Source organism: Pezoporus wallicus, unplaced genomic scaffold, assembly GCF_028554395.1.
Source record: "Pezoporus wallicus isolate ANWC-B61680 ecotype Strahan unplaced genomic scaffold, APGP_CSIRO_Pwel_v1 contig_5787, whole genome shotgun sequence".
NCBI lineage: Eukaryota > Metazoa > Chordata > Aves > Psittaciformes > Psittacidae > Pezoporus > Pezoporus wallicus.
This window is the reverse complement of record NW_026637253.1, coordinates 43,419-70,940: the sequence shown is the minus strand read 5'-3', so window position 1 is coordinate 70,940 and position 27,522 is coordinate 43,419. Positions and strand designations below refer to the sequence as shown.

General features: G+C 51.5%; 2 protein-coding genes and 1 non-coding gene across 3 annotated transcripts; all 3 read right to left on the bottom strand.

Moving 5' to 3' along the window:
* Positions 1-120: 120 nt before the first annotated feature.
* On the bottom strand, positions 121-27,522 carry CUNH12orf57 (chromosome unknown C12orf57 homolog). Its single transcript, XM_057404443.1, has 4 exons — positions 27,518-27,522; positions 746-818; positions 486-662; positions 121-412 (listed from the first exon to the last, which is right to left on the bottom strand). The coding sequence occupies exons 2-4, from the start codon at positions 798-800 to the stop codon at positions 264-266; spliced, it is 381 nt and encodes a 126-aa protein (XP_057260426.1). The 5' UTR covers positions 801-818; positions 27,518-27,522; the 3' UTR covers positions 121-263.
* LOC130596662 (U7 small nuclear RNA) lies at positions 913-971 on the bottom strand. Its single transcript, XR_008971579.1, has one exon. It is a non-coding gene; the product is annotated as a U7 small nuclear RNA (small nuclear RNA).
* Positions 1,437-9,506, bottom strand: ATN1 (atrophin 1). Its single transcript, XM_057404432.1, has 9 exons — positions 9,358-9,506; positions 9,029-9,166; positions 8,560-8,673; positions 6,255-8,257; positions 5,837-6,053; positions 5,041-5,758; positions 3,605-3,748; positions 3,143-3,323; positions 1,437-2,611 (listed from the first exon to the last, which is right to left on the bottom strand). The coding sequence occupies exons 1-9, from the start codon at positions 9,433-9,435 to the stop codon at positions 2,578-2,580; spliced, it is 3,627 nt and encodes a 1,208-aa protein (XP_057260415.1). The 5' UTR covers positions 9,436-9,506; the 3' UTR covers positions 1,437-2,577.

Sequence of the window (27,522 nt, the reverse complement as noted above, 5' to 3'; positions counted from 1 at the left end):
CCAGCACAGGTTTTGTCAGGCATAAGGCAGGCACTTCTGTAACCATTTCTGCACCAGGGAGAGGCATCTGTGCCCCAAACACACCACTAAGTTTGTGTCCATTCATAAAACAAGGGCAACTTCGAGACATGGTTTATTCAGGAGCAGACACACAAGCAGGCACAAACCGCCCCGTTCCTGTCGGGTCAGCGCCTCCCCCGTTCGACTGCTCCAAAGCATCCGAGCATCGCGGCCCGCCGGGGCTGGAGGAGAGGTCGCCGGGCTCAGGAGGTGGCCACTCCGCCGGTACCGGCGCCGTGCGGCGGCAGCGTCATGGGCGGCAGGAACATGGCTTTGAGCTTGCCCGACATGCCGGCGATCTCCGGGTCCTGCGACTCGTACGACTTGATCAGCCGGGCGAACTTCAGGACCCCTGCGAGAGAAGGGCTGGGAAGGACGGAGGCGGCCGCCCGTCGGCGGGCCCGGCGCTCCGGGGCACTACCCACCTTCGCCGTCGCTGCTGAAGCCGTAGGCTTTGATCACGTCCTGCTGGATCTGGGTAGCCACAGGCAGGAGGAACTGCAGCATCTTGCCCATGTCGTTACAGGCGTTGTCCCGCGCCTCCTCCATGCGCTGCGCGTTCTCGGGCGCACCGAAGGCCTTGATCACCTCCGCCAGCACCGCTGCGGAAAGCAAACGCACACTCAACCGCCGCGCAGCGCAACGCAGCGCAGCGCTCCCGGAGCCTCCTGCGGCCCTCACCTACCCTTGGCCTGCTCCGCGCTCAGCGGCGCCGCCGGGGCCGGCGCGGACGCCGCCATGGGGCGCTGCGGACCGGCTACCGCTCCACCCTCCCGAGCGCCGCGTCCCCTCTACCCCGACACCGCTCATGCGCGGCCCGGCCCCTCTCCGCTCTGTCATTGCACCGGTGGGGGTGGCTTCCCGCGGGCGGGAAACCTGCTAGACAAATACTAAAAGAGCTGAAATCACTGCGGAGCTCCCCCCTCAGCGCCGCACCCCACTGGCGCCGACCCGCCCCAAGGCGAGGGTGAGGGCCGCCCGGCCCGCTCCTCAACACGCCGTCCTTCGCACGGCTCCCCCTTCGGTCCCGCCTGGTTGCCCCGCCCCGCATCGGCGACAACGGCGAAAAGCCGGGCCCGGACTCACCGCCTTGGTCGTATGCAAATATACCGCTTCCCATTGGTGCCGAGCGGCGTAAGTTCCGCCCCCTCCGGCGGAGAGGGCTGGGGGTTGCCATGGCACCCCCTGCCGGCCACGCCTCCGCAGGCTCTTCCCCCGCCGGCCCAGGCCGGTGCTCAGCGGCTCCCCCCCCCCGCTCCTCCTGCCGGCCCCGGCTGCCATCCCCGGGGCTCACCCCCTGCCTGCAGAGAGCGAGCGTCTGCCCCATGCACGGGTCGCTCCTGGCCCCGGTGAAAATAAATGAACACAACGCAGTCTGTTTCTGCAAGGGTTTTTTTGATCCTTTTTTTCCCCCCCTCTTTTTTAAGATCTTCATATAGATATTTATATATATAAATTATTAGAATGCATGTCGGGGCTTGGGAGTGCGTGGGGAACTTTGTTCGGGTGGTTTCTTTTTCTATAGCTGGGTTGTTGGTTGGTTTTTTTCTCTTCCTTTTAATGGTTAATTAAGTAAATATATATATATATGGGGACCAATCAAGAGATACAATTGTGAAATCAGACACGCACGCGGGGATGGGAGGGGGCAAGGGGATCACAAGTTGCTACATAAAACTGCCACGTCTAACAGGATGTGCATGAGTTTTAAAAGTACATCAATTAGAAGGGGTGAGGGGAAAGGGGGCAGCCATCATCTTCAAGACAGTCCCAAGGACGCAGTGTCATTGCTCTGGGCCACACTGGCTCTCCCGATGGGACTTGGGGGGATCACGGTGGTGACTGTGGTCTGGGAAACAGCCTCCCAGTGCTTTGCACCTTGTGGGGAAGCACAGCCACCACCTCGCAAACAGTCTGCGGTGCTTTGCACCCCGATGGCTGGGACCGGGCTCTGCATCGGATGGGATGCTGGAGAGCAGGAAGCCACCCCAGCTAATGGGGGAAAGTTCCACATTGCTTTTCCATATCGCTAAGCAGTATCTTACACCTAAAGGGGGGTGGGGTGTGAGGAAAAAAGGCTGTTGGGTTGAGTTCCTCCTCGCAGAAGCAGGAAAGGTGGCAGCATCATGCACATGAAGTCCTGCGATGCTCTGCGCTTCTTATTTAATGCAACTGTTCCCCCGAAACAAAGGATGGAGCTGCTGCCACCCTGAATTCATGTCTTTGTCGCTTTGAGCTCTGTGCAATGCTGATGCCATTTCCTCCAGAGCTCTGCTGAAATCACGTACCGATCAGTTCATGTCCGTTAAGTGGCGTATCAGTCCCTCCCCATTTTCTGTCCTCTGCTCTCTGCTCCCAGGATGCCATCCTGTACTGTTCGTCCGTCTTCTCTGGCACTCTGCTGCATGGTGGGATCAGGATGTGTCACTGCAGCTTCCCCTCCCCCAGGATTTGGTTGATTGATTGCTCCTCTTGAGAGAAAGACATGATGATGTCACGCCCACAGTAGAAGTCCGCTTAAAGGGGTTTGTCACTTTCTTTCTTCAGGTGGCTGGAAGAAAGAAGAGGAACAAGGTGATTGAGAAAAAAGGCAATTCAGGCTCTCCTTCTGCCTTCTGTTAGTCCAGACCTCCACAACACCACTGGCTCGGAGGGTTTTTCAAATCCTTGAAGAAGGAGATGCTATTGAAAAGGAACAACCACTGCACATCTTTCTCTCTCACTTGTAAAAGCCTCATCTTGGCAAAAGCATCCAACCCTCGCAAATGTTTGGTACTTTGGCAGGGGTTATCAGTTAGTGGGAACTGCGTTAGCATGGGTGCAACATGTCAGTTTATCCCGTCCCCAGAGGGGAGGAGATGAGACCCCACACAAGATTAGCCATGGAACAGCCACTTGCCAAGAATGACCTTCCTGGTAGCCAACCCACTGCTGTGCCCCTGGGGCACGGATCCCTGCTCCTGGGTGTGGGCTCAGGCTCGGTCACTCACTTCAGAGGCAATGCTTCCCTGGGCCCAAAGGTGTTCTGGCGAGGACAGCGCATCCACCCACCCCACAGTGAGGAGAGAGCAGATCCATGCACCTGTAGTAATCCTCCTGCGTCGGGAGCGGCACGCCGTGCAGAGGGTGATGCGCGTGGAGCCACTGCTGCTGTTCCAGAGCCAGGCGCTGCAGCTCAGCTGACTGCGCATGCATGGCCTGGAGCTGATGTGCTGCGGACATGGGTGCCGAGAGGGAGCCCGGCAGGTCCCTGTAGGGTGCAGCTGCAGCCAAAGATGAAACATAAAATAAACAGGTTAGTGTGATGGCTCCTTCCTCATCCATGGCCCCCCAGCTCAGTCAAGACCCTACTGCGCATGCTTTTCCAGCTCTGTTCATGTGCAGGACTTGCTCACCAAATAGTGTAAGCCCGTTCTATGCCATGCCAAGGATCTGTTTAGTAGACCTCAGTTCGGTCCTGTAATCCTCTCATAACCACCCTGACCCTTGGAGCTCTGCTGAGACTCTTTAGAGGAGACCAGCAGTCCCTGTGAGCATCCCCTACCAAAAAGCTGGTGGCGCAGCACTTCGTTCTCATGTAGAGGGTGAGGCAGGAGAGGGTTTGGGATGGTTCCAGCTGGGTATGGTATCCGGGTCAGGTGTGATCCCGAGGCGAGTGGGTCAATAAGAGGGTGAACAGAGGCTGAGGCTGGGAAGAGAAGATACCACAAGATAATTGTCCCATGCTTTCTAAGAGGCCACACACAGAAAGGTGCAACAAAACAGACATGGAGAGGGTTGGAGTGCATTAGGGATGGAATGATTTCAAGGCTAGAAACACAGTACCGTGTCCTTCTGAATGTTACTCTTTTTAGTGCACTGAATCTCATGTGAACCAGCCTGGCATAGCTCTGTCCCTACACTCCTCAGGGAGAAGTACTGCTTCATAAAGTCAATCCTGCAAGGACCTGCTCTCCAATCACGTCCATACCCAGTACTGTGCCTATCTGCCAGCCTGGCTGTCATTCACGTGCCTCCACAGACTGGGTGCTTCCATTTCCAGATCTCACCCAGCACAGAGGCTCAATGCCAGGCACTCACGTTTGCAAGTGCTTTCTAAGGCTGCAGTGTAAGGTACCACCTACATGAAAACTGCTCTTCCCAGTGTTTTGGACTCACTGCCAGAGTGCTGGTTGGAGGAGCCCAGCTCCAGAGCGTGGGGGGAACGAGCTTGATTTGCACCTGATGCCATCTCCAAGTAGCTGCAGCTGCTTAGAGTGGGTGTCTGTCAAGTGTCTCTGCCACCAGATCCCACTGACCACTCACAGTACCCACACAGGCATGGCACATTTCCCTCTAGCACTGTAGTTTGGGCTTTGCTTCTCTGAGCTTTTCATCCCTAAACTTCCTTTTATTTTGCTTTCCTGAGGAGGGGAAAACTGAAGGGATCACCACCTCAATTCTGAAGGACATCAGTCTCCAGCTGCTTACAATCAGTCCACCTTCTGTCCCATCCCATCCCATCACCTGCAGAAAGAGCCACAGGAGCAAACTGGAGAACCAAGATTTCATTAGTCCTAAGGATACTGATGAAACCCACTGTTTAGGAGGGTTCCCACTCCCTCTGCAGACCACAGTGTGAGGGATGCACTCCGCAGCAGCACCAGCCCCCAGGTAGGCAGAGGGACCCTAGCACTGACATTGCATCCCCAGAGATCCAAAACTAAAGGACATAGTGCAAACAACTCTGCTTGCCTATAAGCAGCAAACTCACAGATGCCCCGACACTTGTAACAGGTATCAACGTCTTTGGTGGGACGGGAGCTAGGGCAAAAGTGAATGACCATGATGTTGACCTCTTCTGGCTGAAGTGATGGATCTGGGCCCTGAAAGTCTCTGCAGCTTTTGGGCTTCCCCAGGGCCAGAGGGAGGAAGTGCAAGGAGAGCACAGTAGGAGGAAGAGTGAGGTTTTGTGCAGGGCACCCTCACCATGGTCCTCACCTGCATGTATGGCATCCTGCTGGTGGAGATGGAGGTGGGAATGGATGTGGGAATGCTGATGATGATGAGGTGTCACATTGAGCATCTGCAGCCGGGCCAGAGGGTCATTGCTGAGAGCAGCCACCCGCTCAGCATGCTGGCGCTCAGCTGCCAAGCGCTCGGCATAGGACATGTCGGGACGAAGGGTCGGGCCGGCTGCCAGCGCCAGCCTCTCCCGCTCCAAGTGGCCCAGCCCTGGGTGGAACGGAAAAGCGGGATGAAGGCCGGGAGCTGTCTGCAGACTCAGCCCGCCGTGGCGTGGGAACGGATCCATGGCAGCAGCTGGCACGGCGTGGAGCTGCTCCAACTCGGCTGGCTTGACTTCAAAGCCGGGCTTGAGACGTTCACGCAGGTCCCGGTCCCTCAGGTCTCGTTCACGGGCTTCCCGCTCCCTCAGCTCCCGCTCCCGCGTCGCTGGATCACTGCTGTAGATGGCCGGGACGTTGTACCCCAGCAGGCCTGGGTCGACTGCACCAAGCGGCACATAGAAAGGGTGGTTGCGGTTGCTGGGGGACATGACGTGGGGCCGGGCATATTCGCTGAGGGTGCGCAGAGCCGGGGTGTCAGGACCCAGGTATGGGGGAACAGTCGCTACGGCACTGCCCTGCTCAAAGGAGGGGCGGTGGGGGACCGGCCCCAGGGATGAGCACTCAACCGGCCGGCCCTCCTGGGCCATCTTCTGCAAGAGAGCAGACACCAGCGTCAGGGAGCAGCCGAGGGGGTCCTCAAGCATCGGTAATGGGACCCCCAGACTTACCACGCTCCTCTCCAGCTCTCGCTCCTTCTCCCGCTCCCGCTCCTTCTCCCGCTCCCGCTCCCGTTCCTTCTCTTCCCGTGCCTTCTGCTCAGCCTCTCGCCTCACTTTCTCCACCAAGTCTGCCCTTTTCTTGGCCAACTTGGAGCCATCGAGGGGCACGAAGTACAGATCCGTGCGGGAGCAGGAGTTGAAGCCACGGTCCAGGTGCTTGTTGAATCTAGGGGCAAGAGGCAAAGCCTGTCAGTGCAGAAGGGGCTGGAGGGCAGGAATGGGGACGGGGCAGATAAAACCAAGCCCAAAAGTGTAAGAAAGGGAAGAGCATCACGGAAAAAGCAAAAGGGTGCAGGTGTACCCCACGCTTGGGGCGCCCTCCCTTTCCCTGCCCCATATGTCCCTCCCCAGCGCAGGGACACCTCACCTGGCTGACTGGCTGGCGTGGCTGGGCACATCCACCACCTTGGGAGGCGGCGAGGGGCTGCGAGCCGGCGGCACGGGGCTCTCGGGGGGCTCGTACTCCTCTGACGGCTCCTGCTTGATCTGTGCAGCGCTGAGGGGCAGCGGGGGCGCAGGGGGGGCCGGGGCGGCCATGCTCCCCGGCAGGGCTGCTGGGGCAGAGGGGGCAGGCGAGGGGGCTTTATAGCCCCCTGCCACGGGGGAGGAAGCCACCCGGTAGCCGGGAGGGGTGGCTGCTCGGAAAGGGGCAGCTGAGGAAGCAGGGGGGGACCCTGGCTTGTAGGGGACCGGGGGCTGGAAGGTGGGGACAGGCGAGGCCGCCCGCTTTCCATAGGGGACCACAGCCGACGGGGGTACCGGGGGTGAGACTGTCTTGTAGGGGGCTGCCGAGGGGGAGGCCATGGTAGCGATGACAGTGGAGAGGGTGGTGGCAGTAGAGGTGACCGGAGGGCCAGCCCCATGGGCAGGGGAGGGGGGTGGCGGCGGGGGGAAGGTGTAGGTGGCAGGACTCTGGCCCGGCGGGTGAGCGCACATGCTGGGATAGCTTCCCTGGGAAGAGGAGGCGGAGGAGGATGAAGAGGAAGAGGAGGAGGATGAGGAGGAGGAAGAGGGGGGTGCAGCGGCAGTGGCTGAGGGAGCCTGGCTGTAGGCAGCCTGGCTGTGGGGAGGGTAGAGGCGCAGCCCATAGGTAGCATGGGAAGGATGATGGCTGTTTGACTCCAATCCATGGGGGTAACCCCCAGGGGCCTGGGGGGGAGCTGCGGCTGCTGGGGAGACCCCCCCACCGCTCCCATGCCCGTGGTGATGCTGCTGGGGGGGCTGCTGGTGATGGGGGGGCTGGCCAGGGAAGGGGGCAGCTGGGTGGGAGCCTGCATTGCCCAAGGGGCGGCTGTAGGGGGGTGGCCCCTGGCTCCAGACGGGCTGGGAGGGCAGGGAGGGCTGGGTGTACTTGGGGGGCTGGCTGGACACAGACAGGCCACTGGGTGGGGGGAAGGAGTGCCCATAGGAAGCACTGTAACTGGGCAGGGGCTGGGCCGGGGAGGGCTGCGGGTACTGAGCTGAGGAGCTCGAGGGTGGCAGCGGTGGGGGGGCATAGGGATAGCGGGAGGGGGCTAGGGCCGGTGCCTTGTCCTGCCCCATGCCGTGGGGCGAAGGAAGATGGGTGCTCAGGGCCTGCCCCACCATGCCCGGGGAGCTGGAGGCAGCCGCAGCATTGTTGAGCGGGCGCAGGGCTGGGGGAGGAGGCAGATTGGCAGAGACGTGGGGGAAGGAAGGGGCCGAAGCAGGGGGGGCGGCTGGAGGGTTGGCTGGGGGCGTCTTCTGGGGGGGGAGCCCCCCAACCACTGACGCCAGAGAGATGGGGGTGGTGGGTGGCGGGTTGTGCTTGGCACCGAGGGTCTGCTCGCGTACCCCCGGTGTGGGGAGACCCCCCACGCCACCGGGAATCTTGGTCCCAACCTGGACCACATTGGCTGTAGGGTAAAGAGGAGCATGGGAGGAGGAGGATGAGGAGGAAGAGGAGGAAGAGGAGGAGGAGGAGGAGGAAGGAGGAGCAGGAGGGGCAGCGGCAGCAGAGGAGGATGTGGGTGTCTGTGGGGCTTGAGCCTGGAAGAGGCGTGAGGGCTGGCCATCCAGCTGGGAGTGGTAGCTCCCCGCCGGGGGTCCCTGGGGGTGCACCTCGCCCGGGAGCCCGAAGCTGGGCTCGGGTGGACGGGGCAGGCTGTCAGGAGCGGGAGCTACCGGCGGGCTCTGTGGGAAGAGTGGAGGGTGGTGGTAGGAGTGAGACGGCCCCTGGGACAGCACGGAGGAGGAGTCGGAGTCATTCTCCACGCTGCCAGGGCTGTAGACGCTGGGCGAGGTGCTCCTGTTATCCTGGTCAATGTCCCGAGGGTCACTGCTCATCTCATCGTTGAAGCTGTGGCCATCGAGGCTGTCAACATCAGACGGGGATGGAGGACAGGGCAACTCCTGAAGTAGGGAGAAGGAGGAGAGGGGCATTATGTGGCCTCCCAGACCATGTGTGCATGAGCCAGGTTCTTGCCACTGAGCTGGGAAAGTCAGGGCATGTGCCCAGCTTCCAGAGCGTGGCAGTTCCCTGTAGGCAAGGCAAAAGAGAGAGAGAGCCTCTATCTGCTCAGTCATTGCTCCCGGTGGCAGCTCTGTATCCAGGCAGATGCCATTTAGGTTGGAGGAGATGCACAGGTAGGGAGCAGGAGACTCCTCTGCCCTAGACCTGGGACGCGCCAGCAGCCACAGATGGGAGAGCTCACCTCGGTCTTGGTTTTTTTGGGAGCATTGGTGTCCTCCCCTTCACTCTCTGAGATCTCTTCTGCTCGGCCCTGCTTGCTGCCCTTCGGGGCGCAGGATTCCTCCACCCGGCCTTTCTGCAAGGGAGAGGACAACAGGGAGGTGGACAGTCATAAGGGAACACAACCTGCAGCAAGCCAGATACAGCCACCGTGGTGCTTGTGTTGAAGACCTTAGCAGAGGAACAGTGAGTGAGGATTAGGGCAAAAATTTGCACTGAAAAGGGCTGGTGGGACTGAAGACCAGTGCTTGGGAGCTGGCAGGAAGCGTAAGACGCTGAGGATGAAGGAGGGATCCCCTCCTTTCCAGAGAGTTAACCCAGCATGGATCCTTGGTGGATCCCTTCTGGTTTGCTTCCCTGGATCCCTGGATGGATCCCACACCATCTGAGCAGCGCTGGGGCACCCCAACTCAGGCACTAACTCACGCTACCTTTGTCGCTTGCCGGGACTTCTCAGCCTTGCCATCACTGCTGGAGGTGCTGACACCCCCAGGGGAAGCTCGGCCCCGTGACCTGAGCTCCTCTCGGGGCCCTGGAGTCTCTTTCTTCCGTCCACTCCGCATTGACATCTACGAGAGGGATCACTGGATCAGTCCTGCTTTGTATCTCCCTCCACCCTGCCCTGTCCCCAGCCTCGCAAAGCCCCTGAACCCCTGGCACTGCAACACACCAAGCTCACGTCCACCCTCTTTGCTGTGAGCCTCAGTCCCAAACCAAGGCTTGGCTCTGGTGTCCCACCCCCCTCTCCCATCTCACGTACTGAGTCCTTGTTCTGTCGCGTCTTCATTCTTTTGGGTGTGGGACCCCCATTCTCCTTGGCCCGGTTTGATGAAAACATAAATCTTTATCACTCCGTGACCCCCTTCAGCTGCTCCTGGGGACACAGACACTGGGAAGAGCGGTTCTTCAGGAAGAAGGTCCTGGTGAATCCTGAAAAGCAGACAAGCAGGTGAGAGGGAAGAAACACAGAGTGGTTTACTATAGAAACATGACAAAATTATTACTGTTTCCTTCATTATCACCTACAGACGCAAGCATCTTTACCAAGAACATAATAAACTTCCCCAGGAGTGGGGGAAAAGATCTGGCCACTGCCACATCTCATTTCCAATTGCTTGGAAGAATACCCACCTAGTGCAAGGCAGTCAGGGCCCCACAGTGCTCTGGAGGAAGCAGGGGGGAATGGTTAGCAGGGTGCTAACTGGCCTCTGGAATTATTTCAGTGTTTTGATTTCCTTTTTTTACTGGATCTTCAGAAAGAGAGAGGAAAAAATAATGGGAAAGTGCTTTAAAATATTCCTAATGGCATGGGAGTTCTGACTTCCTAAGTTCCTCTTTGCACTTGTTGTCAGTGAAGTAAGTTACACTACCCTTAGCTGGCTGTGTGCTGTCATTAGCTAGCTCTGTATAATGAGCCCCCAGTGGCCTTTGCTCAGGGGGTATTACACAGTCCTGCCCTCTCAAGAGCATATGCACATGCATATACACACCGGCATGTTACGCAGTCTGATGATGAGGCTTGCTTAGGCTGTTCAATGCCCAAGGTACCCAAGTAGCTGTGAGAAAATGTATTTAGCTTTAATCTCACATGACACAAGCAGAATCAGCTCTGTTTAGTTTGAAGTGCCTGCCCGTGTCTCATTCTCCTCCATACACTGGACTGTGTCTCAGTGTACCAAACAGGGTCATGCTCAGAGATGCAGGGTACATTCCTAACACTTTGCAGCAGTAGGAAGAGTTCTGAGATACCTCTGAATAAATTCACAACTTTGTGCTATGTCCAAAAGCACTGCAGGTATTTAACACCCTGTTACACCACACAGTTCCTAGTTCAGGGTATGAAAGCACCGCGACTGTATTAGCCTGGGAAATGGACTGAAGTGACTCAGGGATGATGCTCCAGAAGCTGGTTTGCTTGGCTCCACCCAGCTTGAGATCTTTTGCACTGCACTGCACAGAGGTTAACCAAAAAGAAACTGTCCTTCCCCAGCCTGTCCTATACTCGGCCTCTCGAATGGACAATGTATAAGACAAGGAAACGTGTCCTGTGGATGAGGCATCAGGACTAAAGCAACACATCTCCTGGGTTATATTCTCTGATCTGGAAGCATGGAGAAATTTTGTCAACAAATATCTCCAACCTGGGACTCCTAAAGGCCATCCCAGACCTGGAAACATCAGCTTCCACCTGGCCAGGGCAGGAGCAGTCTGGATGCACTCTCATTTTTCTGAGAAGGGAACTGAAACCAGGGATCAAGACAAAGGCAACAGACAGAGTTCTTGTACCTCCTGTGCAGCCCTGCTGTTGGACTGTGTGACCCCAGGGTCACTGCCTTCCACTGCCTCCATCTCCCTACCTGGGAAAAGGGAGTAATGACACTGACCTGTTTCTTCTGTGGCTCCACATTTTCCCTGACCAATGCTCAGAGCAACTCATTGGAAAAGTACTTGGGAAGAGCAGGGGATTGTTTGTGTTAATTTCATTAATATTTTATTTGACCCTCATTGTGAAAGCCACAGGGGACTCATCCTGCATTAATTCCCACACACAACAATTCATTAATGGAGACCTCTTTCTTAATAGAAAACTAGCTCAGGATGGTTTAGAGCTGACTTGCCAGAGGCAGAGCACTCTCCTCATCCCTCCCAGCTGACACCTTTTGCAGCCTTCCATTTCTGTCTCACTACGGCCTTTGGTTGCTAACTCAGCTGGCTACACCGATGCTATTCTAGATAAGCATCTAGAATTAACATCTCTCACATGAAGCAAACAATGTAAGTCAGGCTATCCTAATTTAACTCAGCTTCAACACACGCCACGTTGGCAACCTTCGAGTATTAGCTCAGCTCTGAATACACAGAAGCAGCAATGGTGCATTACCAATATGTCAGTGCTCTTTATGTGCTACCCACACCTCCCACACCAAAGAACTGGGCATCATAACACAGCACACGGGTCTCACTTCAGCTTTCCAGGAACCTTGGTATGATAATTATGGTCTTCTTCCCAGAGAAGCATCTGTGGCCAACCACATACTGAAACTTCCCTTTAAAAACAGAGATACCAACTCAGTACTTATGTCAACCAGTGAATATGCAGCACCAAACAAAGGCAGACACAAACAGGCATGATTCAGTAGGCAGAATTAACCACTGGGGCAGAAGTTTCTATCACTTAAGAGAGCAAATGCTTTGCTAAAACACGTCCCAGAACTGACACACACATTACTAGGCACTGTACAGCAACTGTTATGTCAGGGGGCAGGTGAGAGGATCACGACACTGCCTTCTAATTTTAACATCTATGAAATAAAAGCTTGCAATGTGAGCCTTGACAATTAACAAAGTCACACCTAACCCTTCCCATCACTGAAGATCCCTGTAATCGTCTCTGAAGAGTTCTTAGGGCTCTGTGATTTTGGAAAGGAAATGAGACATTTGGCAGGTTTGCTGTCAAAGGGACAACCTTTTCCTGGCCCTATGAAGCCCTTTACAGGTTTAACGGCATTATGAGGCACTGCAAACGGCTATTTGCTTTTTGCGTTTTGTACAACCCAGCTTGGTTTGGCTTCATGCCCAAACCCCTCCATATTCTCTTGTAAGCTCTGGTGCAGTCTCCTCCAAGCAACACACACTCAACAGGCATCCCCACATGGGATCCAAAATGGATCCTGCTCCTCCTCTCCCCCAGCTTCAAGCAGTTCTCCTTGCCAAAGGTGGACTGTCCTGCACAGGCAGCCAGGAGCTCACAGGAGGCTCCAGATCCTCTTTTGCTGAGGGATGCAGGTTAAGTTCTCTTCTTCCCAGGCTACTGTATGAAGCAACTCTCCACAGGTAACAAAACCAGAGTCAGGTCCATCTCAAAGGAGATGCACTCAAGTTAAGCATATACCCTTGGTCTATCCAGAACACTGGGTGGATGTTTGTGCTTGGCTCAGGGCAGCCAAGTCAGACTGAAGACTGACTGATGTCTTGGACTGAGGGCCTGAGAAAATAAACCTTCCTAAATGGCAAGAGAAGCAGCAGAAATGGGAATGGAACCAAGCTGTCCACGACGGGTTTTGGGGGCTTGGCCAGCACTGTAAATGATAAATGAGTCGTGCCCCAAATCCACAGAGGGCTGAAAGGCTTTTTCACTTTGGCCAGAGCTCAATGGCAGAGCAAGCGCCAGGATAGGCTGCTCCAGTCTGCCTGAGAAGGTTAAAAGCCACCTAAGGTCAACTAGATCTCCCTGGGGCCAGTGACAGGAGAAGGGAGATTTGAAGGCTGCTTCAGAGCTAGCACCACCATTACTTCAGCAGCATGTCTTTAGCTAGCAGACATTTGACAGCTGATCTCAGTGAGGACTGAATCAGGACTTAAGAGTTACCATGGTCTCTTCCCCTTCTTTTGCATTACTCCTCTCTTGGGAACAAAAAAACCCAACACCCAAACCAAACGAGCAAACAAAAGGCCACCCAAGAAAACAAACCGAACATCTGCTTGGTTTTATGATCTGCTATTCTTGATCTCCAACTGAAATGCCCCAGCAATCCCAGGCAGATTCAGACCTGGTCCAAGCACGACGGGAGGTGCACCAAGCAGAATGCGACTCTGGCACATGACATGAGAGCCCTGAGTCAGTCAGCAATGATTTGGGGGTGGAAGGGAATAGCACTGATGTAGCCTACTCTCTCCACTGAAGCTCTGCCTGGTAGACCATGCACCAGTTGGAGGTGAAGATGTCAAAGTGTATGGCTGGATCACTCAGTCTCAAAGAAAATTAAGCAAAAGCTCTGCCACCCATCAGGACCACAAATACTGCAAGAAGGAGCAGTCTGACAGCATCTGCACTTTGAAACAAAAGGGATAGGGCCTACTGTCTGGTCCTGGGGGTGACTGGCATTACACAGCTTGCACCCAGATAGCAAAATCCTCCTATCCTCCAAAACGGGACATCTAACCTGGCCACTGGCTATCAGTGTATTCCTATGCTAAGTCCTACACCATGCTCAGGCATCATCCAGGACAGTGCTCTCTGGGACAGACCGAAGACTATACAAAGGAACACCATCCTAATGGACAGACAGTGGTGCGCACCAGTGCTGGGGCCCACTTCATTTGTTACTAGAGACATAGCCAGTGTTATCTTCCACTAGATCGTAGTCCACAGAAAGCAAGTTTGAAGTAAGGAGTCAGTGAAACTGTTTCTCCTTCAGCCCAAGTACAAATGCTCTGAAGTTCAATTCTCTTCTTTTTCTCCAGTTGGGAACTGCTGAAATCCAAAATGAACAGCATTTGGCATGCAAAGGCAGACTTGGAAGTCAGAAGATGAAAGAACTAAAAGGAGTGTTTCTCTGCAATTCATTAGCTCTGTGTTCCCATCCTGATTTTTCTCTTCCCCCTTTTGCAAAGCAATGGGTTAGCACTGGAGGGAGGAACCAGGGTGGTGAAACAAACACGGCTGCTTTCTAACACATTGCAGATGCTGGAAAGTGTTCTGAAAGTAAGATGGGGTGATAACCAATGGATCCCTCTTGATGGGTAAAGATCACTCAGAAGGGGGTGAGCAGTGGAGCAGTACAGCCAGGGGACACGTACTGTGGGTGGGAGGTCAGAAGGTGGCATATATATATATACACACATATACACACACATACACACATATACTGCCCAGTGAATGATCCCAGACATTTTTAATCCCTGTCTCCTTTTCCCTCATTGTATAAAATAAAGGGAATATTCCACAAAATGTAATGGAGTTTAACAACTGTGCAGCACCTTGAAAACATGACGTTTTATCTAAAATACTGCAATCAGACAACCTGAATCACAGCATCTCCCAATGGCTAATGACTTAACTTCATGCTTTAACTCTGGCATCTTCTATAGGCCATGGTGGAGAAAGCAAGAGACGCAAGAGGAAGGGCACAGTGTGAGACAGCAATGACCAAACAGGTCAGGATGCATGTCAGAGTCTTTTGTCAGTCTTTTGACATGTACATATAGCATGACATTACTGTAAAAGCAAAAATGATTGTGTGAGCAAAGGGATTAGGATGTCAAAATGGTTGAATACCAAGATGGCAGCAGGCAAACACTTGGGGCTAATGTTATTTTGGGTGTGAATATTCCCAGGAGTTGCAAGCTTTTTATTACTCGGTAAATTTTGTTGAGAAGAAATGTATTTATATGACATGAAATAAAAGGCAGTTTTGAAATACAGGCATTTTTGTTTAACATCCAAGCTGAATGAAGTCTCTTGATTTAGATCTATCTGTGTATGTAAGAAAGGAGCAGGTTCACAATCCCTTCGTAAGACGGTCATAAGGTTCGAGACCACCTGAGGAATCTGAACACACAAGTCACAGAATCATAGAATAGTTAAGGTTGGAAAGGATTTTAAGATCATTGAGTTCCAACCCCCTGCCATGGGCAGGGACACCTCACACTAGACCATGTTGCCCAAGGCTCTGTCCAACCCGGCCTTGAACACTGCCAGGGATGGAGCATTTACCACTTCTCTAGGCAACCCGTTCCAGTGTCTCACCACCCTCACAGTAAAGAACTTCTGCCTTATATCCAGCCTGACCTCCCCTCTTTTGGTTTGAACCCATCACTCCTTGTCCTATTGCTACAGTCCCTGCTGAGGAGTCCCTCTCCAGCATCCCTGTAGCCCCCTTCACATACTGGAAGCTGCTCTGAGGTCTCCACGCAGCTTCCCTTCTCCAGGCTGAACAGCCCCAACTTTCTCAGCCTGAGACCCATGAGACCCAGTGAAATGCATCCCAGAGTCCTGAGGGAATTGGCCAATGCATCTGTCATCATATCTGAAAAGTCGTGGCAGTCAGGCCAAGTCCCCAGTGACTGCAGGAAAGGGAATATGGCCCCATTGCTAAAACGTAACAAGGACCCTGTGAACTACAGACCAGTCAGCCTCACCTCAGTGCCTGGCATGATCATGGAGCAAATCCTGCTGGAAGACATGTCAAAACATACGGAAGACAGGGCAGTGATTAGAGACAGCCAACACAGCTTCACCAAAGGCAAGTTTGGACTGACTAATCGAGTGGCCTTCTATGATGGAGTAACTGCATCAGAGGACAAGGGAGAATGTACTGATGTCATCTACCTGGACTTCTGTAAGGCCTTTGACACAACATTCTCACCACTAAATTGGAGTGATATGGGTTTGATAGATAAGGAATGGAATAGATGGCTCTGTGCATCTGAGAGTTATAGTCAACAGCCCAATGTCCAAGTAGAAACCAGTAATGAGTGGTGTCCCTCAGCAGTCTATACTGGGACCAATACTATTTAATATCAGGTCAAGGGAGGTGATTCTGCCCCTCTACTCTGTTCCTCTGAGACCTCAACTGGAGTACTGCATTCAGCTCTGGGGTCCCCAACACAAGAGGGATGTGGGTCCAGAGAAGGGCTATGAAAAAGATCAGGGGGCTGCAGCAGCTCTCCTATGAATACAGGCTGAGAGAGCTGGGCTTGTTCAGCCTGGAGAAGGCTCTGGGGAGACCTTAGGGCAGCTCCAGTGCCTAAAGAAATCTGTACAAGAAACCTGGTGAGGGTCTTTGGACAAGGTCCTGTAGGGACAGGACAAGGGGAATGTCTTTAACCCGACAGAGGGGAGATTGAGATGAGCTCTTACGCAGAAGCTCTTCCCTGTGAGAGTGCTGAGGCAGTGGCACAGGGTGCCCAGAGAAGCTGTGGCTGCCCCATCCCTGGCAGTGTTCAAGGCCAGGTTGGATGCAGCTTGGAGCAACCTGCTCTAGCAGAAGGTGTCCCTGCCCGTGGCAGGGGGCTGGACTAAGGTGATCTTTAAAAGGTCACTTCCAACCCAAACCAGTCTGCAATTCCATGGTTCTATGCCTAAAATAATACCTCCAATGCAAAAAAAGAACTCAGACTGAGCCAAGAGCTTTAATCCTTTTCTTATACGTACTTGTTGACCTATCTGTCAGCAGCACCTGTTGACAAACTCACCTGTCATGCTACCTAGGTGCTCCTCCTTCCTAGTAAAATAATAAAGGAAAACTCAAATGTTCACATTTCAGGAAAGGATGCCAAATCAGAGCACTAAAAATAAGCCTGCAGAGTGCTGGCAGACTTGGAAGACAAAGCCAGTTTATGTTTTATGAAGTCTATATTAACATTTTGTTTTCTTAATTCTGTACAACCATGAGGAGTAAGAACATTATTTTAAGCATGAAAGTTGTAATTCTGGTACCTCCATTCAACGAAAAACAGATCTGAGCAAAAAAAAAAAAAAAAAGGTCTTTTCTGACAAGCAGAGTGAAGTAAAAACAATTAGAGCTACAGCAAGGTAATAAATAATTAAAAAAACATGCATTTAACAATAGCTTAATTTACAGCATAAAAGAATATATTAGTTTTGGCAGGCATAAATGAAACTGAAGTTTGATTCACTCAATGAAGGTTGGATGTACTAAAGCAGGTCCCGTTAATCATAAAACGATTCCTGAGGGCACACTAAAGTGACTGTAAGTATGGAACAGATTTGCTTAAAAATCTCCAAAGAATCATTCCATTTCCCCAGAGGAGGCCTCGGGATCTCTTGGAGACACAGGCTGGCAGAGCCCAGTGGAGGATCACAGAATGCAACACACTGGGCTCTTCCCTTTGTGAGTGAGATGGAGGCCTGTGGGTGCACCATGCAGAAGAAAGATACTCCACTCTCCATAGTCACTGTTTTGAGAAGTGCTGCATCTTCTTTATTAGGAACACCTCAGCTCACCTCACCTGTGGAGCTGTCAGGGTTTAAGGGTCTATTGTAATACCTGACACTTGTTTTTATACACATATACCCCTTCACTAAGGAACGCAAAGGAAATTACTCAAAGACATAACTTCCTAATTGCCCAGGGACTTAAAGGAAGATGTAAGGCACAGCTACAGGTCTCTGCTCCAAACTCCTGCTCACTGCTGAGCTGACCCCGTATCTAGATGGGGCTGCTGAGAGCTTTGTCCAGACAAGTCCTAAACATCTCAAAGAATAAAGCTTCCCCAGCTGACCTGGGATACCCATTCCAGTGTGGAAACACTCACTAACAGCTGTAATTTCCTTGTTGCAACTTATGACTGTGATTCCATGTACGATAGCTCCTTGCTGTTGACACACGGAAGTTATTCACCTGAGGGCTCAGAGCCCTCAGTCCCAGGCAAAGCAATCAGTATGTGGAGAAGAACCAGAGGGAAGGAAGCCCAATAGCTAGAAGGATCAAACTCTGCAAATGGTTATGAATTAATGAAATGCTGGAAGTCCCCGGCTAGGTGGAAGAAAGCCTGATGGCATCTCACAAGGATCAATGTCCAAGAGCAAGGCCCTGCACATCTGGATCAGGGCAATCCCAAGCACAAGTACAGGCTGGGCACAGAACAGACTGAGAGCAGCCCTGAGGAGAAGGACCTGGGGGTGTTGATCGGTGAGAAAGTGAACATGACCCAGCCTCAGTGTGTGCTTGAGCCCAGAATCCTGCCGGGTCCTGGGCTGCATCAAAAGGAGCATGACCAGCAGGTCAAGGGAGGTGGACCTGCCCCTCTACTCTGCTCTTGTCAGACCCCACTTGGAGCACTGTGTGCAGTTCTGGTGTCCTCAACATAAGAAGGACATGGAGCTGCTGGAGCAAGTGCAGAAGAGGGGCCACAAAGATGACCAGAGGGCTAAAGCATCTCTCCTATGAACACAGGCTCAGTGTTGGCCTTGTTCAGGCTGGAGAAGAGAAGGCTCTGGGGAGACCTTAAAGCAGCTCCACTGCCTAAAAAAATCTGTACAAGAAATCTGTAGAGGGACATTTTACAAGGGCCCGTAGTGACAGGACAAGGGGAATGGCTTTCATCTTAGAGAGGACAGAATTAGATTGGATGTAAGGCAGAAGCTCTTCCCTGTGAGGGTGCTGAGGCACTGGCACAGGGTGCCCAGAGAAGCTGTGGCTGCCCCATCCCTAGCTCAAGGCTAGGTTGGATAGGGCTTGGAGCAACATGCTCTAGCGGAAGGGGTCCCTCCTGATGGAACTGGATAAGCTTTAATATCCCTTCCAACCCAGACCATTCTGTGATTCTATGATGTCCTACCTGGCAATGGCATTACATTAGGACACACTGTTAGTATCGCAGAGAATCACAATTTAAGAGATAAGAGAATACAATACTAAAGAAGCAAAACAAGGATGGATACAGCAAAAGGGCAAAGGGAAATCTATGTGGCTGATGAAAGCCAGTTAATGATGGTAATAACAAGGATGAGAACTGAGAACTGTAAAAGGACTTTCCAAGAGTGACTGTGGGCAACTGATAACAGGCAATTAAACAGCACATGAATTTTATCTAGATAAATATTATGCAGTGCATACACAGAGAAAAAAACAACTCCATCTCCATATATAAAATGATGGACCCTCACTCAGGAGTGATCCCCTTGGGATAGGAGAGGCAAATCCATGAAAATGTCACCTTTGTCTTGAGCAGCCATCAGGAAACTGAACCACATGCTAGAAATTCATGAGAAAGGAACTGGAAACAAAACAGAGAAAGTCATCATGCTCTTGCACAAACCCATGGCTTCCCCACATCTTCGAATGTGTGTGCAGTTCTGCTCCTTCCACAGGAGCTAGAAAGGGCAATGAAGAGGCATGATCGAGCAGATTAGACATCTCCATCCAGAGAAAAAGTTATTGAGTGAGTATGTGATCAAGGACTGGAAAACCAGGAAAAGCAGAGGGTAGGTAGGAAATTATTTTCCACTGTCTTTTCCAGCACAAGGACGTAGGACCATCAGATAACACTACAAGGAAACAATTTCAAAAACAACCACCAGACAGGTGTTCTTGAACTGGGTGGCTGCAGAATTCCCAGTCAAAGGACACTACAGGTGTTAGAAGATAGCATGGATTTGCCAGGAAACTCGATAATTTCATGGAAGAAAGAATAACTGGTGCTTTCTGAATGGCTAGAGACCACATCCAGCTATAGCAGTCCCTCTGCCAAAACCAGTTTGAAGCTGCAACTAGATGGACCTAATAGAGTCATTGTCATGTCTTTAAAAAGTTCAGTCAGACGGGGTATTTCAGCTAACTGAGAAGGCTGGTATAAGAACAAATGGGTATAACAAGGCCACCAACAGTTTGAAGATGGAAATGAGAAGACCCTTGGCCATACCGTGAAGCTCAAAACCAGCCATCACTGAAGCAAAACAGAGGCAAAAGCAAATCATTAAGACAGAATTCAGTCTGTCTGCAAACAGGTATGGTGCCCAAAGAGACTGGGAGGCAGGCCTGAAGGGCAAAGGACTCCAGGAAGGCTGGGCATTCTTCAAGAAGGACATCTTAAAGGTGCAGAAGCAGGCCAACCCCATGTGCTCAGACATGTGCTAGCAAGGAAGAAGACTGGCCTGGCTGAACAGAGAGCTGTGACTGGAATTTGGGGGGGGGGGAATGAAGAGTTTATGGCTTTTAGAAGAAGGGGCAGGCAACTCAAGAGGACTACAAGGATGTTGTGTGGTTATGCAGGGAGAAAATGAGAAGGGCTAAAGCCCAACTAGAATCTGGTTACTGCCATAGACAGACAATAGACAACAAGACAAAAAAATGATTCTATAAATACATTAGTAACAAAGGGAGGACTATGGAGAGTCTCCATACTTCAGTGTTGGAGGAAACAAAGTGATAAAGGATGAGAAAAGGCTGCAGTACTTAATGCCTTCTTTGCCTCAGTCTTTAACAGCCAGAGCAGTTGTTCTTCAAGTACCCAGCCCCCTGAGCTAGAAGACAGGAACAAGGAACACAATGAAGCCTTCATAATCCAAGGGGAAATAGTCAACAACCTGCTACTACTTCAAACAAGTCTATGGAGTCAGGTGGGATCCAAGGGCACTGAGGGAGCTGGCACAAACGCTCACTAAGCCACTTTCCTATCATTTACCAACAGTCCTGACCAGGGAGGTCCCAGTTGACCGGAGGGTAGCAAATGTGATGCCCAGCAACAAGAGGAGCCAGAGGAGGATCTGGGGAACTCCAGGCCTGTCAGTCTGACCAGGGAAGCAGATTATGGAGCAGATCATCTTGAGCACCATCACATGGCACGTACAGGACCGCCAGGTTCTCTGCTGCTCCAGTCAGCAGAGGTTTATGAAAAGCAGGTTCTGCTTGACCAACCTCATCTCCTTCTATAACAAGGTGACCCACTCAGTCGATGAGGGAAAGGCTGTGGATATTTGTTTATCTGGACTTCAGTGAGGACTTTGACACAGTTTCTAACGGCATTCTCCTAGAGAAACTGGCTGCTCATGGCTTAGATGGGCATATGCTTCACTGGGTGAAAGACTGGCTGGATTACTGAGCCCAAAGGTGTGGAGTTCAATCCGGCTCGTGGCCGGTTACAAGTGGTGTTCCTACAGCTCAGTTCTGGGGCCAGTTCTGTTTATCAGTGATCTGGATGAGGGGATTGAGATCACCCTCAGGAAGTCTGCAGACCAAGCTGGGCGGAGTGTTGATGTGTTTGAGGGGGGAAAGGCTTTACAGAGGGATCTGGACAGGCTGGATCGATGGGCTGAGGCCAGTGGTATGTGGTTCAACAAGGCCAAGTGCTGGGTCCTGCATTTGGGCCACAACTTCCTGCAATGCTCCAGGCTTGGGGGAGAGTGGCTGGAACGCTGCTCATGGAAAAGGACCTGGGGGTGCTGACTGATTGAACACAAGAAGCTCGTGCCCAGGCAGCACAAGCCAACAGCATCTTGCCTGTATCAGCACCAGTGTGGCAGCAGGGCCAGGGCAGTGACTCCCTCTGTGCTGGGCACTGGTGAGGCTGCACCTCAAATCTTGTGTTCAGTTCTGGGTTCCTCACTACAAGAAAGACATTGAGGTGCTGGAGCGGGGCCAGAAAGGGCAATGGATCTGCTGTAGGGTTTAGAGAACAAATCTCATGAGGAGCTGCTGAGGTAACTGGGGTTGTTCAGTCTAGAGAAAGGGAGGTAGAAGGGAGACCTTACCGCTCCCTTCCTACAACTACCTGAGAGTGTAGCAATGTGGGCATTGGGCTCTGCTCCCAAGTAACAAACATTTGGGCAATTTGCACCAGGGGAGGTTTAGCCTGGATATTAGGAAAAATTTCTTCACCAAAAGGGTTACCAAGAACTGGAACAGGCTGCCCAGGGAAGTGGTGGAGTCACCACTTCTGGAGGGATTTGAAAGATGTGCTTTTAGGGACATAGTTTAGTGGTAGACTTGACAGTGTTAGGTTAACTGTTGGACTTGATGATCTTAAATGTCTTCTCCAGCTTAAATGAGTCTATGATTCTGTGACTTTGCAGACAGTGCCCAAGGACACTCTTGATTCTGTTTCTAGAGATTCGCGACTGACAGCAAAGCCAATGCAAGTGCCATCTGTGCAAAGGGCAAGTATCTGACCATGATGATGACAAACAGACACATCCAGAAGTAAAGGAGTGAACTGATGCCAGGAGATGGGCACAGAAACAATCATCCAGCAGACCTGAGACTGATAAGCTTTGATTCACTCCCTTGCCTGGGATCCCACAGCTTTTCCTTGATTTACAGAACTGGTGAAGTGGGATGATTCTGTTCTCACCTCTGGGGCTGAGGGAGGGGAAACCCAATGGTGTGTCTATGAAGATTAACATGGAAAGAGATCACTGGAAGTCTCCACTCAAAGTCCCTGCTCATAGTAAACTGTAAAGCTAGGTGAGGTTGTCACAAGCATCTCAGAAAACAGAATGTCCCCATCCTCCCTGGCAACCTATGCCAGTGCTGAACCACCTTTGGGAGGAAGGAGAGGTTTTTATCTTACATATTTCACCAAGTTCATGATGAAGTATGATTTTCATTCTAATGATTTTATGAAATCAGAACACACAATGGCTAAAACAAGGTCTTCCTGGTCATGATGCAATGAAGGATTAAAAGTCACAAGTATCTAAACTTCTCCCTGACCCCAAGAGAATTCAAAGCAAGCAATTCATGCCAAAATGCTACCACCTCCAGATAATATAACCTGCCTTACCAATCAGAGACACCAGCCTCCACCTCTCATGTGGGCACCTGAGCCCAAAGACTGAGCCCAAAGTATTGAGGATTTTTACATCATGGAATCAACAAGGCTGGAAAAGACCTTTAAAATCAAGAAGAGAAGACTGTAGAATGCTTTCAAGGATGAAGATCCAAGGATACCTTGTAATTAACAGCTGATAGCAAACAGAACATGAGTTCCCAGTACAAGACTTCTGAGGGGGTTACTCCTGAATGAATGAAACCACTGGTGCATAGAGAGGAATCTTCTTCAGGAGGAGGAATAGAGAGACCATTTTTACCTGACTACATACATGACTGGTGTGACCTTTATGGGAGTAGCATGGGCAATTTCCACTCGTGTACTCCAAAAAAAATGCTGACAAATTGAAAACTACCAAAATAGAACAAAGAAGGATTTCTAGAATCTCCTCTCCCCCTTACAGAAAGAGCCTTAAAAAGCCCAGTATATTTAGCTTATCACAGAAAAGGTTAAAAGACACATTAAACATGGCCTACAAGTACTACAAAGGGAGAAGGCTGCTGACAGCAGAGGGCTCTTTAACATGCAAGACCCAATGGATCTAGCTGAAACTAGACAAATTCCACACAGAAAACGTGCAAAATCTGAAAAGTAGGAGGAAGCAGTCACTTGGAAAACTTGCCCAGGGATCTAATGTATACCTGGAAATCTTTAAGGGCTTTATTTATTCTATTCTAAAATAAATACCTTTAATATTTTCTGTAAAGACCACCAGGTGACACTTCCTGCCATGTGCTGTGCACGAGAGGACCACCCAGTTGCTCACACCACGTTTTTCAATACTAAAGTCATTAGCAGTTCTATAGATAGAGAGGTTGGCCAAGAGGTGATGGAGTCTACAAGACCTGGGTGAAAATGTACTTTGAAAGCAATGGTGCAGGAAAGCTTGATGGATAATCACAACTGGATAAACCACTCTTTATAGTGGGTGGACCCTCCTCATGTGTCTGGCCATCTCTGAACAGTTCTGAGGGAATTCACTTCATCTACTGCACTGCCTGAAAGAAAAACAGTAGTATAACCGAAATACTACGCTGTAGATACACTTGTATCTGATACACTGTGTTATATATCTCAACATAAAATTTAAGATATAACATTGTGTATTATATACTGTATAATACAGGCTATTATAGATGTTGTGATATATACGCACAGGCATTAATATATATACACACAGTATATCCAATCCACTGTTCAAAGAGATGCAACCTTCACTTAAGTGATCTATAACACAGAGAGACCTTGTGGAAGAAACATCAATCAGGGTATCACCAACTGCCGGGAAGGGAGGGAAGCACAAGACTAACATTTTCCAGCTAAATTGATCTAGGGTGTCACCAGTGGAAGAGACATGAAGAAAGACTGAAAGCACCCAGCTACCCTTCCTCAGCCAAGCCCAGACAGACCGTCGTCGGCTGAAATTGCTCAGAGAAGACTCCGAATTACCCTTTGGTTTGTAGGTGAAAATACTACCACAACAATCAATCAAATATTGATATTTTTACAGGAGACAATAACAAATCAGTGTTTGCTGCCACAACAAATGCAGAAAACAGCCTGTCAGAGATTTCTGCAGGAGCACTACTAGTGGAGTTCTGGAGGTAAGTCAAGGCTTCTGAAGCGACTGTTTCCTCACAAACCTGACTTGTGTCCAACTTCTTAACATATGCCAGATCCTCCCCCCCAAAATGTTGGAAGCCCAAATCAGCCAACCAGACTAAGGGAGAGAGGAGAAGCTCAAAGTACTTGAGCTGAAAGCATCCCCTTCTGTCTCATCACTCTCCACACACATCCGAGGACATGGCTTGTGGGCTCGCAATTGCCCACCACATGACTGGAAGGACAAAAGATTCTCCAGTGTTCAGCTCAGTGCGACACAAAGAGCAATGGGACATGTGCCTGGCCAACCCAGCAACACGTCTTGGGGACTGCTGCAGCTTCAGTAACAAGCAAGGCACTTAGATGGAGCAATTCATGTTCATGTTAACCCATCCGCTGTGACCAGGCTCGGGCAGTGATCACACAAATTCATTCTGCACAGAATACAGACCACTGGTTTAACAGCATGACGTTTTCAGAGATGCTGCCACTTTTAAACACACTTGGAGCTTGTGCTGCCTTTTCCTTTGGTCTTTCAGAAATCTGTACTGCATTACTATTCTGTACTTCACGAGTAACACTCCTCAACAAGTACAGATGGAAGAGGCAGAGTGATAAACACAGGAAATACACTTCATACCTCCATAGCATCTCCTAAGGGGGGGAAGAAAGAGATCAGAAAATCTACTGGAGGCAAGAAAGTAGTTTATTTGTCTGGAAGAGAATGGGAGAAAGAAACAATAGAACTGGGGCAGACACAGCCTGACAGAGGAGGAAACCAGGTCCTCAGAAAAAAAGGCAGACACCCAAAGAGGAAAAATACAAGAGCGGGTAAACATTCAGGTACATATTTAAGGAGGGGCCCAATTGAATAAATGCTCAGACCAGTTTCAGAGAGTACCTTTGCAAAGGTATTACACCTCAGATGTAGTAAATAAATAATCCTTCCCTATACACGTCTGTATTCCACAGCGACTGCTCCTCTTGACTCCAGGAGGTACCAGGGGGGTATACAAGGAGTGCCACAGGCTGAGCTTTTGGAAGAAGAAAACCTACCTGATTGATTTCAGCTACAAATAAAAACAGAATGGAATACTTCAGTTGGAAGGGACCTACAATGACCATCTAGTGCAACTGGACTAGATGCTCCTCCTCTTGAGGAAAAACACATATCAGGGTGCTTTTAGTGATGCCACTATGCTACAGAATCATAACCCCTTGCATGCCCATTATTATTTTGGAACACAAGTATGCCAACAAGAAACCTTACTGTAATTCCTTGTGCAGACAAACCTGAAGGTTTCAGAGATATCCAAGGGGTACAAAATCTAGGGGCGGAGGTAAATGCATATGAAGAAAGGTAAAGGCAGGCCACTGCAGCAGGTTAGACCTGTTAATCATCTTCATTAGGATTCACTGCACATTTCATTTTCAAATGTTTGGAGGGGTTTTATGATTTCTAGCAAGAACCATGGCACTGCACTGTTCACTTCTTGGCCATCCTTGAAAAGCTTCATCATGAAACACAACTGGGAAAGCCTGGTGTGAAAGACCAGATCATTCCCAAGAACTTGGGGAAATACACTAACGACTGGTTGTGCAGTCACCTATAACAAATATAGCAATAACAAAAATAACAATTTGGTCAAGAAACAGGGGCGGGGAAGGACGAAATTCATTCCAGTGAACAATTTGACCATTTACATTTACGTGCATCCATCCATGGTCACGATGGTCGTGGAGCTCCAGTCCCTCAGGAGTGCACGTGCAGCACAACAGCGATGCACAACACCCTCTTAGAAGAAGACTTAGAAGAAAGGAGGTTGCAGCCTTCAACTCAAACAATTGTGGGATTCAGCTGATGTGCTGACACACTGAATCCGGTGGGAAGTCAGGGCTGAACTCTAACGCTTTAGGCATAGGCATACCCGAAGGGTGTGTAACCAAGCTCCACCATTCAGGCGGACACGAAACAAATGGCATTTCCAACCCCTTCCCCCCTGCTCTCCTGCTACACACCACAGGATAATGGTCCGCTACTTCTTCCTCACTTTTTCTGTGCTGGAAAGCACAGCAGTTCCCATGTAATCCACCCAAGACAATCAGAGATAACAAAAACAGATCTGAGTGGCTAGCTTGGTAAGGACACGCTGCTCCTCAAGAACCACAGCACTGCAAAATAGACCCTGCAGACAAAAGGAATACAAATTCTTACAGTAGCCATCCTGGGAACTAAGTAACTGGCTGTGGAACTCCAGGCAGCCCCAGCACCAAGACAAACAGCAAGAAAGACACTGCCCATCTCAGAAGCAACTTGAGGCAACATACAATAGCCACCAAGGCAGAACTCGATGGCAAGCAAAGGCAGTGTGCAAAAGTGATGCCACAGTGACCAAATGGCTGCCAGTTCCAACAGCACAGCGGCCACTCGACAAAATACAACTGGCAATGCGCTGGGCAGCAGCAGCCACAGGCCGGCAGCCTGCAGAAGCCGGTGGGGCAGAACTGCCACTGCTCGCCCCATGGCACAGCCACAGCTGGGAAATACAGATGCTGCTTCTCCAAAACCCCTCAGCAGCAGACAAGCAGCCCTACACGCTGAAGGATCGCAGCCGGTTCAAAGGGAGCTCAACCACCATCCTGATGTCGCCCAACCATTCGGGTCTGGTCTGCTGCGCGGTCCCCAGGCAGCAACCTGGCTTCCAAAGGAGTGGGCAGCGGGTCCACCGACCGAGAGTGGCATCGTGGAGGGGGCGAATCCCACCCGTGCCTGCCACGGAAACGGAGGACGAGCGAACACACAGCTCCGTGCCCCGCTTCCCCCGATGGAAAACATTCCCAAATATTCCAGCCCGCACCTGCATAAGCGGGAACAATACGAGGCTCGCCGGTAGAAGGGGGCGGTTTTGGGGGCCGGCAGCGTGCCGCCCGGTCCCGTCCGTCCTCCCCCCCCACCATCTCCGGCATCGCTGCGGGTCCCTCCCCACTCAGTGCGGGGCTGCGAACTCTCAAGTCCCGCCTGGCCCCCCCGGGTCCCTTCGCCGCTGGGCACCGCCCCCCCCCCGGCCCCGCTGAACTTTCCGTTGCAGGGAAGGGGGGCTCCGCGGGCGGTGACGTCACGTAGGCGCTCAACGGGGGGTGTCCCCGCCCCGGGACCCCCGCGGCGGGCGAGGAGCCCCCTGCCCGTCCCCCATAGCCCGCTCCTCTTCCGGAGGGACGGGGGGGGTGGCGCGGAGCGGAGCGGCCG

What these genes read in the sequence shown, in the direction of transcription:
- CUNH12orf57 (XM_057404443.1), bottom strand. Translation starts at nt 800, where the DNA reads ATGGCGGCGTCCGCGCCGGCCCCGGCGGCGCCGCTGAGCGCGGAGCAG. An exon ending in GAGCGCGGAGCAGGCCAAGG is followed by an intron (nt 663 to 745) that starts GTAGGTGAGGGC and finishes TGCTTTCCGCAG; the next exon opens with CGGTGCTGGCGGAGGTGATC. An exon ending in CTTCAGCAGCGACGGCGAAG is followed by an intron (nt 413 to 485) that starts GTGGGTAGTGCC and finishes CTTCTCTCGCAG; the next exon opens with GGGTCCTGAAGTTCGCCCGG.
- ATN1 (XM_057404432.1), bottom strand. Translation starts at nt 9,435, where the DNA reads ATGTTTTCATCAAACCGGGCCAAGGAGAATGGGGGTCCCACACCCAAA. An exon ending in CGCGACAGAACAAGGACTCA is followed by an intron (nt 9,167 to 9,357) that starts GTACGTGAGATG and finishes TCCCTCTCGTAG; the next exon opens with ATGTCAATGCGGAGTGGACG. An exon ending in GCTGCGCCACCAGCTTTTTG is followed by an intron (nt 3,324 to 3,604) that starts GTAGGGGATGCT and finishes CTTTGGCTGCAG; the next exon opens with CTGCACCCTACAGGGACCTG.